This window comes from Haliotis rufescens, unplaced genomic scaffold (genome assembly GCF_023055435.1).
Source record: "Haliotis rufescens isolate VD_foot unplaced genomic scaffold, xgHalRufe1.0.p SCAF_2, whole genome shotgun sequence".
NCBI lineage: Eukaryota > Metazoa > Mollusca > Gastropoda > Lepetellida > Haliotidae > Haliotis > Haliotis rufescens.
Genome location: NW_025963890.1, coordinates 13626608 through 13640405, shown reverse-complemented (window position 1 = coordinate 13640405; position 13798 = coordinate 13626608). Strand labels below are relative to the sequence as shown.

Below are 13798 nucleotides of genomic sequence, written 5' to 3'. Positions count from 1 at the left end.
CCAAACATTATAGACTTGCATGGGCTGTATTTGATATATATTTGTATCAGGGTCTGTAAGACAGACTAAGGCACAAGCTGTGTACATGGTGTAGGACTTGACCGTGGAACCCTGGCTTTATCATGTTTATCAATGGTTATGTTTCAAGATATTGAGACCCACAAATATATTTTTTAAATTCACATATTCATTTGAGACCCACAGGATTGATAAATAGTACACTGAATGACTGGAAAGTAAGTATTTGAAACCATTTCTCTTTGTATGATATCTTCATTTTGAATTTATGTTTTTCAGCATTTGGAGGGGCATCGAAGTTGACATTTTCATCCTCATCCCTGTCTGTGGAAACACAGGGGACGTCTCAAATTGATCTCAAGCTCGAGTGAGTAATGCATTTACATCTGACTTCTCTTTATCATTTTGAAACAATTATGATTGATTAAGTATGCATTTTACCAGTCATAATCTGATATGACCATTGGGGTAAGAATATCGGAGCCAGTATTTCCAGTAATTCCCCCCAATTTATGAATCATCTTTTGTTCATGCTGATTGGATATTTTACGCCAGTTGGTCCATTGTTTTCATTGTTGCAAAGTGGCCCATAGCAATGTGACGTCATATCAACATCATTGTTGTAAATACTTACAGATGATCATTTCCAACACTAGTGCATGATCATGAAAAACACATTTTTATAAAATAAATTCAGAAAAAAGACCTTGGACTTGGACTGGGATGAGTCCAAATTTCTTTACTGTGTTTGCGACACCCTGACCGGGCACCCGCTATGGGTCTCAAGAGTTGGTTAAAAAATGTCCGAATGGGAATTGATTTACCACAGCCCTTGCAAAAACTATTTATATACTCGTACAAAACAATCTGATCATGCATACACTGAAGTTGATGGACACTTTATCCTTACTCGAACATATAAAAGTCAGAACAAATGCATGTCATTAAACAATATATCACATGACTGACCACAGGTCTGGGTTGTGTGGGTACCTACTCAGGAGACCCATGTAGATCCGGCATAGAATAGGTCTTCAGCAACCCATGCTTGCCGTAAGAGGCGACTAACAGGATCGGGTGGTCAGGCTCACTGACTTTGTTAATGCATGTCATCGTATCCTAATTGCATGATGTCAATCACTTTATTGTCTGGTCCAGACTCGATTATTTACAGACCGCCATCCTATAGCTGCAATATTGCTGAGTGCGGCGTTAAACAACAAGCAAACCAAACCAAAACCTACTCAGGACCCACCGAGTTACCAGTCCCAGCCCTACCATGGACGATGGAACCTTGTTAGTCTATGTACCCCTGGTACATGATGTATTGTTTGGTCATTACTACTTACTAGTGAGTTGTTAATCCCGAATTTAGATAATACAGATAATATCTATATGTGAAAGGTTTTACTATATACAGAATAACCTTCAGAAGGAGTGAGTTGGGTTTAACGCTGCTATGAACAGTATTCCAGTTATATCACAGCGTCCTAGCTTAATGTGGGAGGAAAGTGATGTTGACCTCAGACGTTTACCATTTTGGTGAAACCCACGAGAAACATAATCAGGGCAAAGCAGGATTTGAAAATACCAGTAGGTTCCTGGCATGCCCAAGGGACATAACTCTGCACAGCAAATTGGGGTTTCAGAAGACTGGTCCACCCATGCCCCAATAACCTTTAGAAGACTCAATCTGTATATTGTTTTGCATGTTTTGTGTGGTTAACATGTATTAAATATGTGATGGTATTGTTTCAGCAACCAGCTAAATGAGACTGCTGTGGTTTATTTCACCTATCAGATTGGTGATGGTGCCATAGAAGATACCGAGAACACACTGCTGATTCAGCTAGTACCAAAGGTGAACTTGACCACAGATGTCACAACGGTGACTGTCAATGTAACGGGTGTCAGTCCTGGTCACCTGAACCTGGGAGTCAACTCATCAGCAGAGGAACTGGAGGAGTAGGTTACATTTATTATTGACGAATATATTAGAATTTCATCCCTGTCTGTCTCACTACCAAACACCCTGCCTCACATAATGTTATTGTCCCGAGGGACCTATTGAGATAAGTACATTGCTATCTGTTACCTTCTTTATTTTATTTGAGGGGCGGTCAGGGAGCCTAGTGGTTAAAGTGTTCGTTCGTGACGTCGAAGACCAGGGTTCGATTCCCGACATGGGTACAATGTGTGAAGCCCATTTCTGGTGTCCCCCGCCATGATATTGCTTGAATATTGCTAAAAGGGACGTAAAAACATACTCACTCACTCACTTTATTTTATTTGAGCCCCCGTGGGGATTAGGGTTACAATCATCCCTGCAACCTATGCTAGTCGTAAGAGGCGGCTCAGTGGCTTGGTTCATTGCTTTTCATCATACCTCAACAGCGTGGATCGTTGCTCACACTATCAGTCACTGGTTTGTCTGGGCCAGTATTAATTATTTGGGGCGGCCATCCTATAGCTGGAATATTGCTGAGTGTGGCCCTTATGTGATGAAATGGCCATGTGTTTATGTGAATGACATTCGTCAACAATGTGCCTTGAAAAGTTTGTTAAATAAAAATTTGAAACCTTTTGACTCTCTTTTTTAACAAATGTAGATGAAAATCTAATAATTCATTAATTCCATATTGGTAATTGGACATACTAAACTCGCCATAATAAGTGCCCTGGGTGATTAAAACATTGACAAGGGTGTGGGTGGGATAGATGCTTATAAAACTCATACAAGTTAAATTTGATGGAGATCAAGCTGTAAAGAAAAACTTTGATGAAACTATCTGATTTTGATAAAAGTAACAAGGCAAATATATACCCCTTCTAAACTCCTGTTTTTTCTGTAAAAGTATTGATTGTCATGCAAATGTTTTAGCTTAGTACAGGCGCTTGTGAAGATTACTTATAGATAAGCATGATAAGTATAGAAGTTGTTTATGGGAGCGCTTATTGGATTTGGGTGCTAATATGGTGAATATGGAATATTTAGTTGTTTAATATATTCAATATCATATTTCAAACTAGGTTCCTCAGATATATAGAATATTTTCACTGATTTAGAACCTTCATCATTATCATGATGAACGATATTTTATCGAACTTTTACAAATTCTTTTGATGTTCTCTTTGCAGCCTCATTGATCAGTTTGTGCGAGTTGACATCATCCATAGTTCAGCGCTGTCTGTTATCAATGCTGTGATTGGCTGGATATATTTTGTAGCTTGGTCGGTGTCTTTTTACCCACAAGTCTACTCTAATTATAAGAGGAAGAGGTGAGTTGTCTCCATTGTACGAAGATATATGTGATCCTGTGTTTTAACATGACACTTGGAAGGGTTCATTCCATCACATAGGTGTTAATTTTGTAAACATTTGTGCACAGTAAGAACAAATGAGACAAAATCTATTTTTGATTTTGATCAAATATTTGATTTATTAAAACCTAATCAGATAAGCACTTTTGAAAACAGATAAATCTGATTGGTTGATTTGTGAACTCTAGAAATATAAAATATACTTTTCAAGGAATTTGTAGGCCTCAAGTCAGTTACCCATTGGTTTGTATATGATCATAATCAGTAACAATATCTTAAGCTTGATTATAGTATTGATTTTGCTTCCATAAATACAATCAAATTATGCATTGAAAATTCCCTAATTTCAATCAAATCAGATATAATACTCTGCATGAAGATCTGACAACCCTCCATAGGATGTCACTTTGGGTGAACCATGAGAAAACTTTTACCACCCTCTGTATAAAAGGGACATATTGGTTCTTGAGCCATTCAAACGTCGACTTCATTTTTTGACCTCCTGGATTCAGAAGTTTTGATTTTAACAAAAGAAACCCCACACAAAACACAGATCTTCTTTCCTAGGGTGCTCCTTTTTGGGTGTAGATGCTCGGCAGTGACATGGTGTATGATATCCACAAGAGAATGACAGTCTGGCCTTATTATTTCCATTTGGAACTTGTCATTTACATTCAGTTTCTATATATAGAAATCAAATCACTTTTCAAGCTCATACCAAGAATTGAGAAGCCAATATTGTATCATATTGTTCAAGATAGGATTTTTATGAGCATCAATATTCCCAGTTAAATCTTTTTTTGTCTTTTGTTGCAGTGTGGTTGGTCTAAACTTTGATTTCCTTTGCTACAACATCACTGGCTTCTTGGCATATGGCTTCTTCAATATAGGCATGTTCTGGATTCCTCTAGTAAAGGTGAGTCCACACCAACAACTTGTAGCACACCTGCCTTTTGTGTGAAGCTTATCTCTCTACACAAGGGGTGGGATGATGCATAAAGTCATGTACAATGCATGGGGTTATGTAGTTTGCCTTCTCTTACCTTACCTGTTTTACTTTTCACCATAGTTGTGAATTTGATATCATCCACGGACAATGCTGCCTCTGTGGTACAATCCATGGAACGTCTGCACGGAGAGCGGATTGTTGGTGGTTTGATTCCAGGGCCGCAACATACCAAAGATGTTAAAAGATGGTACTTGTTGTTACCCTGCCTGGGGCTCGGCATTATGGGATTGAAGCAGTGACTGGTCAGCTCGGAGTCAATATGCCATGTTTTGTGTGTGTGTGAGAGGGGTATCCATGTTAAACAGTGGAAGTGGTATCTCGTTGAGCTAGTACTATAAAACCAGCATTAGATAGGACTAGCACAAGCAGCCACACACATACATACATATACACACACATGCATGCACATAACCTTGAATGTGACGTAAAACCCAATTTCACCTCACCTCCACAGAAGAAGCCACATTGAGGTGAAAGTTCAACATGCTTGACAAATGATGTTTTAAATAATAAGGGATCTAAACAACCCCATACACAACATGGGAAGGAGGTCTTTGTATTATGTATTAGATTGTACCATTTATGTAGTATATAATCTCTTTAAAATCATATCTTAGTTCTCACTACCACTAAACAAAGATCTCAAGACATCCCATTACAGGTCATGTCAAAACGACCTTTCGAGAACTTATCTAATCAAAGAGCAGCTTCCTCGAGCTTTATGGCACTTATTCAGACCGGCGATTTGGATTCCAGACTAGGCTTTAAAAAAGATTTTGACGAAGTTCTCAATTCAAAATTTGAACAAAAAAACGTTCTTGAATGTCAAATAGATCACTGATTTGTATGGCGGTACTTCCCATGGGCAATGCAAATTCTCTTCTGTTCAAAATGTTTATCCAACTGAAGCGAGAGGTAGACAACCATGCAGCTTGTATAAACTGTCGTTTGGAATACCTAGTGTTAGTGTTTTCGAGGTTGCATGATGAAAGATCGTTCTGACGTGACCCGTAATGGATGTCCTCAGATCTTTGTTCAGCGGTAGCGAGAACTTAGATCGGATTTTAATGAGATTGATACAGGATACCCACATTACTGCTACACCTCTCTTGGTATGACATTGAAAGAAGTTTTGATAGGCATTTGAAGAATCTTTGTTGTGTTATTTTCAGGCCCAGTATTTTCAAGAACATGCTCGTGGGATCAACCCTGTCCAGCTGAATGATGTCATCTTTACATTGCATGCTGTATTTGTCACGCTGGTCACAATAGGACAGTGCTTCATATACGAGGTAAGGAGTGGGATGGGGCAGTCGGGCTGGGACAAGTCCATACTTACTACCTGAATACCCGACTCCCTATTGATTACCCGACCCTACCTGACCCTGTATTACCCAACCCTACCTGGATACCTGACCCCCTATTACCCTACCCTACCTGGGTACCTGACTCCCTATTACCCTACCCTACCTGGATACCCAACACCCTATAACCCTACCCTAGCTTGGTACCTGACGCTCTATTACCCTACCCTAGCTTGGTACCTGACGCTCTATTACCCTACCCTAGCTTGGTACCTGACGCTCTATTACCCTACCCTACCTTGGTACCCGACCCTCTATTACCCTACCCTACCTGGGTACCTGACCCTCTATTACCCTACCCTACCTGGGTACCTGACCCCCTATTACCCTACCCTACCTGGGTACCTGACCCTCTATTACCCTACCCTACCTGGATACCTGACCCCCTATTACCCTACCCTACCTGGCCACCTGACCCCCTATTACCCTACCCTAGCTTGGTACCTGACCCTCTATTACCCTACCCTACCTGGGTACCTGACCCTCTATTACCCTACCCTACCTGGATACCCGACCCCCTATTACCCTACCCTACCTGGGTACCTGACCCCCTATTACCCTACCCTAGCTTGGTACCTGACCCTCTATTACCCTACCCTATGTGGGTACCTGACCCTCTATTACCCAACCCTACTTGGGTACCTGACGCTCTATTACCCTACCCTACCTGGGTACCCGACCCCCTATTACCCTACCCTACCTGGGTACCTGACCCCCTATTACCCTACCCTACCTGGGTACCTGACCCCCTATTACCCTACCCTACCTGGGTACCTGACCCCCTATTACCCTACCCTACCTGGGTACCTGACCCCCTATTACCCTACCCTACCTGGGTACCTGACCCCCTATTACCCTACCCTACCTGGATACCTGACCCCCTATTACCCTACCCTACCTGGGTACCTGACCCCCTATTACCCTACCCTACCTGGATACCTGACCCCCTATTACCCTACCCTACCTGGATACCTGACCCCCTATTACCCTACCCTACCTGTATACCCAACACCCTATTACCTTACCCTAGCTTGGTACCTGACGCTCTATTACCCTACCCTACGTGGGTACCTGACCCTCTGTTACCCAACCCTACTTGGGTACCTGACCATCTTGATAATGTTATAAAGCGGATGGGCATGTATTGTTTAGGGTCTCGAAAAGAGGTGAGGCTCGAAAACATGTGATGTGGTTCTTTATGATCAACTACATTAAGTACATTTACAGATTCTCTTGTCGTACCTCATTCAAATGGAAATTTTTATACTCAAGTTAACAATGAATAATCCTATGCAATTTTTTATCACTGGTAATTACTGGAGAATGGAAATACTGATGTATGCCCATTTTTCAGAGAGGAGGTCAGAAAGTCTCTAAAATATGCACTGTGCTGTTGGCTGGCACCTGGCTGTTCGCGTTTATAGCTCTGTTCGTGGCAGTGGGCAAAAAGATCACCTGGCTGGAATACCTGTACTATTTCTCCTACATCAAGCTGGGAGTGACTCTCATTAAATATATACCACAGGTAAGACACAGCAGCTGAAACAGCCTTCATTTATACATAGGTTGAAAGCAGTGATTGCGGTATGATCAGATGTTTACAGTGTATGCCCTGGCTGATTGTGAGGCATTGCATTTCCACAGCATTGAAGCATTGTATTTCCACAGCATTGAAGCATTGTATTTCCACAGCATTGAGGCATTGTAGTTCCACAGCATTGAAGCATTGTATTTCCACAGCATTGAAGCATTGTAGTTCCACAGCATTGAAGCATTGTATTTCAACAGCATTGAAACATTGTATTTCTACAGCATTGAGGCATTGCATTTCCACAGCATTGAAGCATTGTATTTCAACAGCATTGAAACATTGTATTTCAACAGCATTGAAGCATTGTATTTCAACAGCATTGAAGCATTGTATTTCAACAGCATTGAAGCATTGTATTTCGATTGTTGCTCATGCTGATGTGATGGTTATTTAAAGTCCACTTCATATATTTTTGGACTGCCTTCATGGTCTAGTGGAAGAGTGTGTGCCCGGAGAGTGGAAGGTCCGGGGTTCGATCCCAGGCCGCTTCATACCAAAAGACATTAAAAGATGGTACTTGTTGTTACCCTGTCTTGTGCTCGGCATTAAGGGGCTGAAACAAGGACTGGTCAGCTCGGAGTCAGTATACTGTGTCTGAGTGGGGTATTCATGTTAAACTGTGGCATGGTATCTCAGTGAGCTAGCACTATAAATCAGCATCTGTCTGGACTAGTACAAGCAGCCACAAACATGGCATGCAAGAAGCTATGTAAATGCAATAATCTTGGACGCGACGTTAATCCCAATTCCACCTCACCTCATATATTTTTGTTTTTTTTAAGTTCAAATTCTGCAAAAGTGTAAATGTAGTAAACAAACATTATGTAGTATTTGTATTGAGAACAAGGGGAAACATTCATTTGGATGATAGATTGATGATAACATTTTTGAAAACCTGCAATGTCAACTTTTTGTTGGGTAGGCCTGGATGAACTACAGAAGGAAGTCGACACTCGGCTGGAGCATTGGAAACGTCCTCCTGGATTTTACTGGTGGTTCTCTCAGCCTGCTGCAGATGTTCCTCATCGCCTATAACAATGGTATGTTCCAGAGACAGTGGGTAGGCTGAGACAATGGTAAGTTTCAGACACAGTGGGTAGGCTGAGACAATGGTAAGTTTCAGACACAGTCGGTAGGCTGAGACAATGGTAAGTTCCAGACACAGTGGGTAGGCTGAGACAATGGTAAGTTCCAGACACAGTGGGTAGGCTGAGACAATGGTAAGTTCCAGACACCATGGGTAGGCTGAGACAATGGTAAGTTCCAGACACAGTGGGTAGGCTGAGACAATGGTAAGTTCCAGACACAGTGGGTAGGCTGAGACAATGGTAGGTACCAGACACAGTGGGTAGGCTGAGACAATGGTAGGTACCAGACACCGTGGGTAGGCTGAGACAATGGTAGGTACCAGACACAGTGGGTAGGCTGAGACAATGGTAAGTTCCAGACACAGTGGGTAGGCTGAGACAATGGTAGGTACCAGACACCGTGGGTAGGCTGAGACAATGGTTAGTACCAGGCACAGTGGGAAGGCTGAGACAATGGTAAGTTCCAGACAGTGGGTAGGCTGAGACAATGGTCAGTTCCAGACAGTGGGTAGGCTGAGACAATGGTAAGTTCCAGACAGTGGGTAGGCTGAGACAATGGTAAGTTCCAGACACAGTGGGTAGGCTGAGACAATGGTAGGTACCAGACACAGTGGGTAGGCTGAGACAATGGTAGGTACCAGACACAGTGGATAGGCTGAGACAATGGTAAGTACCAGACACAGTGGGTAGGCTGAGACAATGGTAGGTACCAGACACCATGGGTAGGCTGAGACAATGGTAAGTTCCAGACACAGTGGGTAGGCTGAGACAATGGTAGGTACCAGACACCGTGGGTGTGGCATGACAATGATAGGTACCAGACACAGTGGGGAGGATGAGACAATGGTAGGTACCAGACACAGTGGGTAGGCTGAGACAATGGTAGGTTCCAGACACAGTGGGTAGGCTGAGACAATGATAGGTACCAGACACAGTGGGTAGGCTGAGACAATGGTAGGTACCAGACACAGTGGGTAGGCTGAGACAATGGTAGGTACCAGACACAGTGGGTAGGCTGACACAATGATAGGTACCAGACACAGTGGGTGTGGCAAGACAATGATAGGTACCAGACACAGTGGGTGGGGGGCATTACAATGATAGGTACCAGACACAATGGGTGTGGCATGGCAATGATAGGTACCAGACACAGTTGGTAGGCTGAGACAATGGTAGGTACCAGTCACAGTGGGTGTGGCATGACAATGGTAGGTACCAGACACAGTGGGTGTGGCATGGCAATGATAGGTACCAGACACAGTTGGTAGGCTGAGACAATGGTAGGTACCAGACACAGTTGGTAGGCTGAGACAATGGTAGGTACCAGACACTGTGGGTGTGGCATGACAATGGTAGGTACCAGACACAGTGGGTAGACTGAGACAATGGTAGGTACCAGACACAGTGGGTGTGGCAAGACAATGGTAGGTACCAGACACCGTGGGTGTGGCAAGACAATGATAGGTACCAGACACAGTGGGTAGGCTGAGACAATGGTAGGTACCAGACACAGTGGGTAGGCTGAGACAATGGTAGGTACCAGACGGAGTGGGTAGGCTGAGACAATGATAGGTACCAGACACAGTGTGTGTGGCATGACAATGATAGGTACCAGACACAGTGGGTGTGGCATGACAATGATAGGTACCAGACACAGTGGGTAGGCTGAGACAATGGTAGGTACCAGACAGAGTGGGTAGGCTGAGACAATGGTAGGTACCAGACACAGTGTGTTTGGCATGACAATGATAGGTACCAGACACAGTGGGTGTGGCAAGACAATGATAGGTACCAGACACAGTGGGTAGGCTGAGACAATGGTAGGTGCCAGACACAGTGGGTGTGGCAAGACAATGATAGGTACCAGACACAGTGGGTAGGCTGAGACAATGGTAGGTACCAGACACAGTGGGTGTGGCAAGACAATGATAGGTACCAGACACAGTGGGTAGGCTGAGACAATGGTAGGTACCAGACACAGTGGGTGTGGCAAGACAATGGCAGGTACCAGACACAGTGGGTGTGGCATGACAATGATAGGTACCAGACACAGTGGGTGTGGCAAGACAATGATAGGTACCAGACACAGTGGGTAGGACTAGACAATGATAGGTACCAGACACAGTGGGTAGGCTGAGACAATGGTAGGTACCAGACACAGTGGGTGGGGGGCATGACAATGATAGGTACCAGACACAGTGGGTGTGGCATGACAATGATAGGTACCAGACACAGTGGGTGTGGCAAGACAATGATAGGTACCAGACACAGTGGGTAGGACTAGACAATGGTAGGTACCAGACACAGTGGGTAGGACTAGACAATGGTAGGTACCAGACACAGTGGGTGGGGGGCATGACAATGATAGGTACCAGACACAGTGGGTGTGGCAAGACAATGGTAGGTACCAGACACAGTTGGTGTGGCAAGACAATGATAGGTACCAGACACAGTGGGCGGGGGGCATGACAATGATAGGTACCAGACACAGTGGGTGTGGCAAGACAATGATAGGTACCAGACACAGTGGGTAGGACTAGACAATGGTAGGTACCAGACACTGTGGGTAGGACTAGACAATGGTAGGTACCAGACACAGTGGGTGGGGGGGGGGGGGTGACAATGATAGGTACCAGACACAGTGGGTGTGGCAAGACAATGATAGGTACCAGACACCGTGGGTGTGGCAAGACAATGGTAGGTACCAGACACAGTGGGTGTGGCAAGACAATGGTAGGTACCAGACACAGTGGGTGTGGCAAGACAATGGTAGGTACCAGACACAGTGGGTGTGGCAAGACAATGGTAGGTACCAGGCACAGTGAGTGGGGGCAAGACAATGGTAGGTACCAGGCACAGTGGGTGGGGGCATGACAATGGAAGGTACCAGACACAGTGGGTGTGGCAAGACAATGGTATGGACCAGACACAGTGGGTGTGGCAAGACAATGGTAGGTACCAGACATAGTGGGTGGGGGTAAGACATTGGTAGGTACCAGACACAGTGGGTGTGGCAAGACAACGGTAGGTACCAGACACAGTGGGTAGGACTAGACAATTAGAAGTACTGACACAGTGGATGTGGCAAGACAATGATAGGTACCAGACACAGTGGGTGTGGCATGACAATGGTAGGTACCAGGCACAGTGGGTGTGGCATGACAATGGTAGGTACCAGGCACAGTGGGTGGGGGCATGACAATGGAAGGTACCAGACACAGTGGGTGTGGCATGACAATGGTAGGTACCAGGCACAGTGAGTGGGGGCAAGACAATGGTAGGTACCAGACACAGTGGGTGTGGCATGACAATGGTAGGTACCAGACACTGTGGGTAGGACTAGACAATGGTAGGTACCAGAGACAGTGGGTAGGACTAGACAATGAGAAGTACTGACACAGTGGGTGTGGCAAGACAATGATAGGTACCAGACACTGTGGGTGTGGCAAGACATTGGTAGGTACCAGACACAGTGGGTAGGCTGAGACAATGGTAGGTACCAGACACAGTGGGTGTGGCAAGACAATGGTAGGTACCAGACACCGTGGGTGTGGCAAGACAATGGTAGGTACCAGGCACAGTGGGTGTGGCAAGACAATGGTAGGTACCAGACACAGTGGGTAGGACTAGACAATGGTAGGTACCAGACACAGTGGGTATGGCAAGACAATGGTAGGTACCAGACACAGTGAGTGGGGGCAAGACAATGGTAGGTACCAGACACAGTGAGTGGGGGCAAGACAATGGTAGGTACCAGGCACAGTGAGTGGGGGCAAGACAATGGTAGGTACCAGACACAATGAGTGGGGGCATGACAATGGTATGGACCAGACACCAGGATTGTTTTTCTTTCATTTTAGATATTGTACATATTTGGATGGATGGGCTTGATCCATACGTAATAACACACAGAACTGCCCATTATGATGTGGACCTAACAACTTTAAACTTGCTTCTTTCAGATGATTGGGGCTCTATATTTGGTGACCCTACCAAGTTTGGCCTGGGATTCTTCTCAATCCTGTTCGATATCCTCTTCATGATCCAGCACTACTGTCTGTACCGAGGACAGAACCCATACGAGATTGTTAATGAAAAAGAGAGCATTGTCAATGTCCCTAGCCATAGTTAACAAGCTAATAGAATAAATGGTCTAATCAGCTGTGGGCAGTCTGTAGTGCATGCGGCAGTCATTGCCAGTTTATGAGGCAGTCATTGCCAGTTCATGAGGCAGTCATTGTCAGTGCATGGGGCAGTCATTGCCAGTTCATGAGGCAGTCATTGTCAGTGCATGGGGCAGTCATTGCCAGTGCATGAAGCAGTCATTGCCAGTGCATGCGGCAGTCATTGCCAGTTCATGGGGCAGTCATTGCCAGTTTATGAGGCAGTCATTGCCAGTTTATGAGGCAGTCATTGCCAGTTCATGAGGCAGTCATTGTCAGTGCATGGGGCAGTCATTGCCAGTGCATGAAGCAGTCATTGCCAGTGCATGCGGCAGTCATTGCCAGTTCATGGGGCAGTCATTGCCAGTGCATAATGCAGTTATTGCCAGTGCATAAGGCAGATATTACCAGTTTATGAGGCAGTCATTGCCAGTGCATGAAGCAGGCATTGCCATTGCATGAAGCAGTCATTGCCAGTTCATGAGGCAGTCATTGCCAGTGCATGAAGCAGTCATTGCCAGTGTATAAGGCAGTCATTGCCAGTGCATATGGCATACATACAATTACTTATTTTATTAAATATATATATAAATATATATATATATAGAGAGAGAGAGAGAATGAGGGTTGTTTGATAGTAAGAGGATAAACAATTTGATTATTTGATTTTGATTATTTTAAATTTGAATTTATCAGAACAGCTGTTATTAGGGGATGATTGTTTGCATAAATGAGGGATTTATTAAACTGATTGTGTACATAGAAAAATATTAGGATGTTAGGTACAAGTCATTTGTCATGTTTATGATAGGGAGGAGATTACCATGAACTGTCCTCCTTCAGCACTATTCAAGGTTCAACAAGGATAATGTCCAGTAGCAAACAGGACCAATACTGCAGATGATTCGTTTGACAGCTACAAACTAGTGTTTCAAACATGTGCACCTACTTTTCACTAATTTACATTAATAAAATAATTATTAGTTTGTCATCCCTGCACACCTCATTAACTCCCCAAGTTCTTCAGACCAAACATATTGCTACGTATATTCAGTTATTTCTTTTTGTGATGAAATATACTATATTGTGAATCTTATCCATTAATGGGTAGTGTACACAGATGCTTTGAACATTTAAAAAAATATACAGTAAACTACGGTTATAACGAACCACTAATTTTAGTTTGTAATAACAATAGTTCGTTATAAGCAATATTTTCAGCATATATACAACAAATGGCCGGG

At 44.0% G+C, this 13798-nt stretch overlaps 1 protein-coding gene across 1 annotated transcript in view; it reads left to right on the top strand.

The window, feature by feature from the left end:
* The window catches only part of LOC124113742 (cystinosin-like), a 24610-nt gene extending 10812 nt beyond the window's left edge, over window positions 1–13798 (top strand). Inside the window, exons 2-9 of the mRNA XM_046474252.2 lie at window positions 298–385; window positions 1777–1983; window positions 3157–3297; window positions 4156–4255; window positions 5521–5640; window positions 7067–7237; window positions 8226–8343; window positions 12354–13798. Of these exons, the coding sequence (XP_046330208.2) occupies window positions 298–385; window positions 1777–1983; window positions 3157–3297; window positions 4156–4255; window positions 5521–5640; window positions 7067–7237; window positions 8226–8343; window positions 12354–12523 (1115 nt within the window). The 3' untranslated portion in view covers window positions 12524–13798. The remainder of the gene's footprint in view (window positions 1–297; window positions 386–1776; window positions 1984–3156; window positions 3298–4155; window positions 4256–5520; window positions 5641–7066; window positions 7238–8225; window positions 8344–12353) is intronic.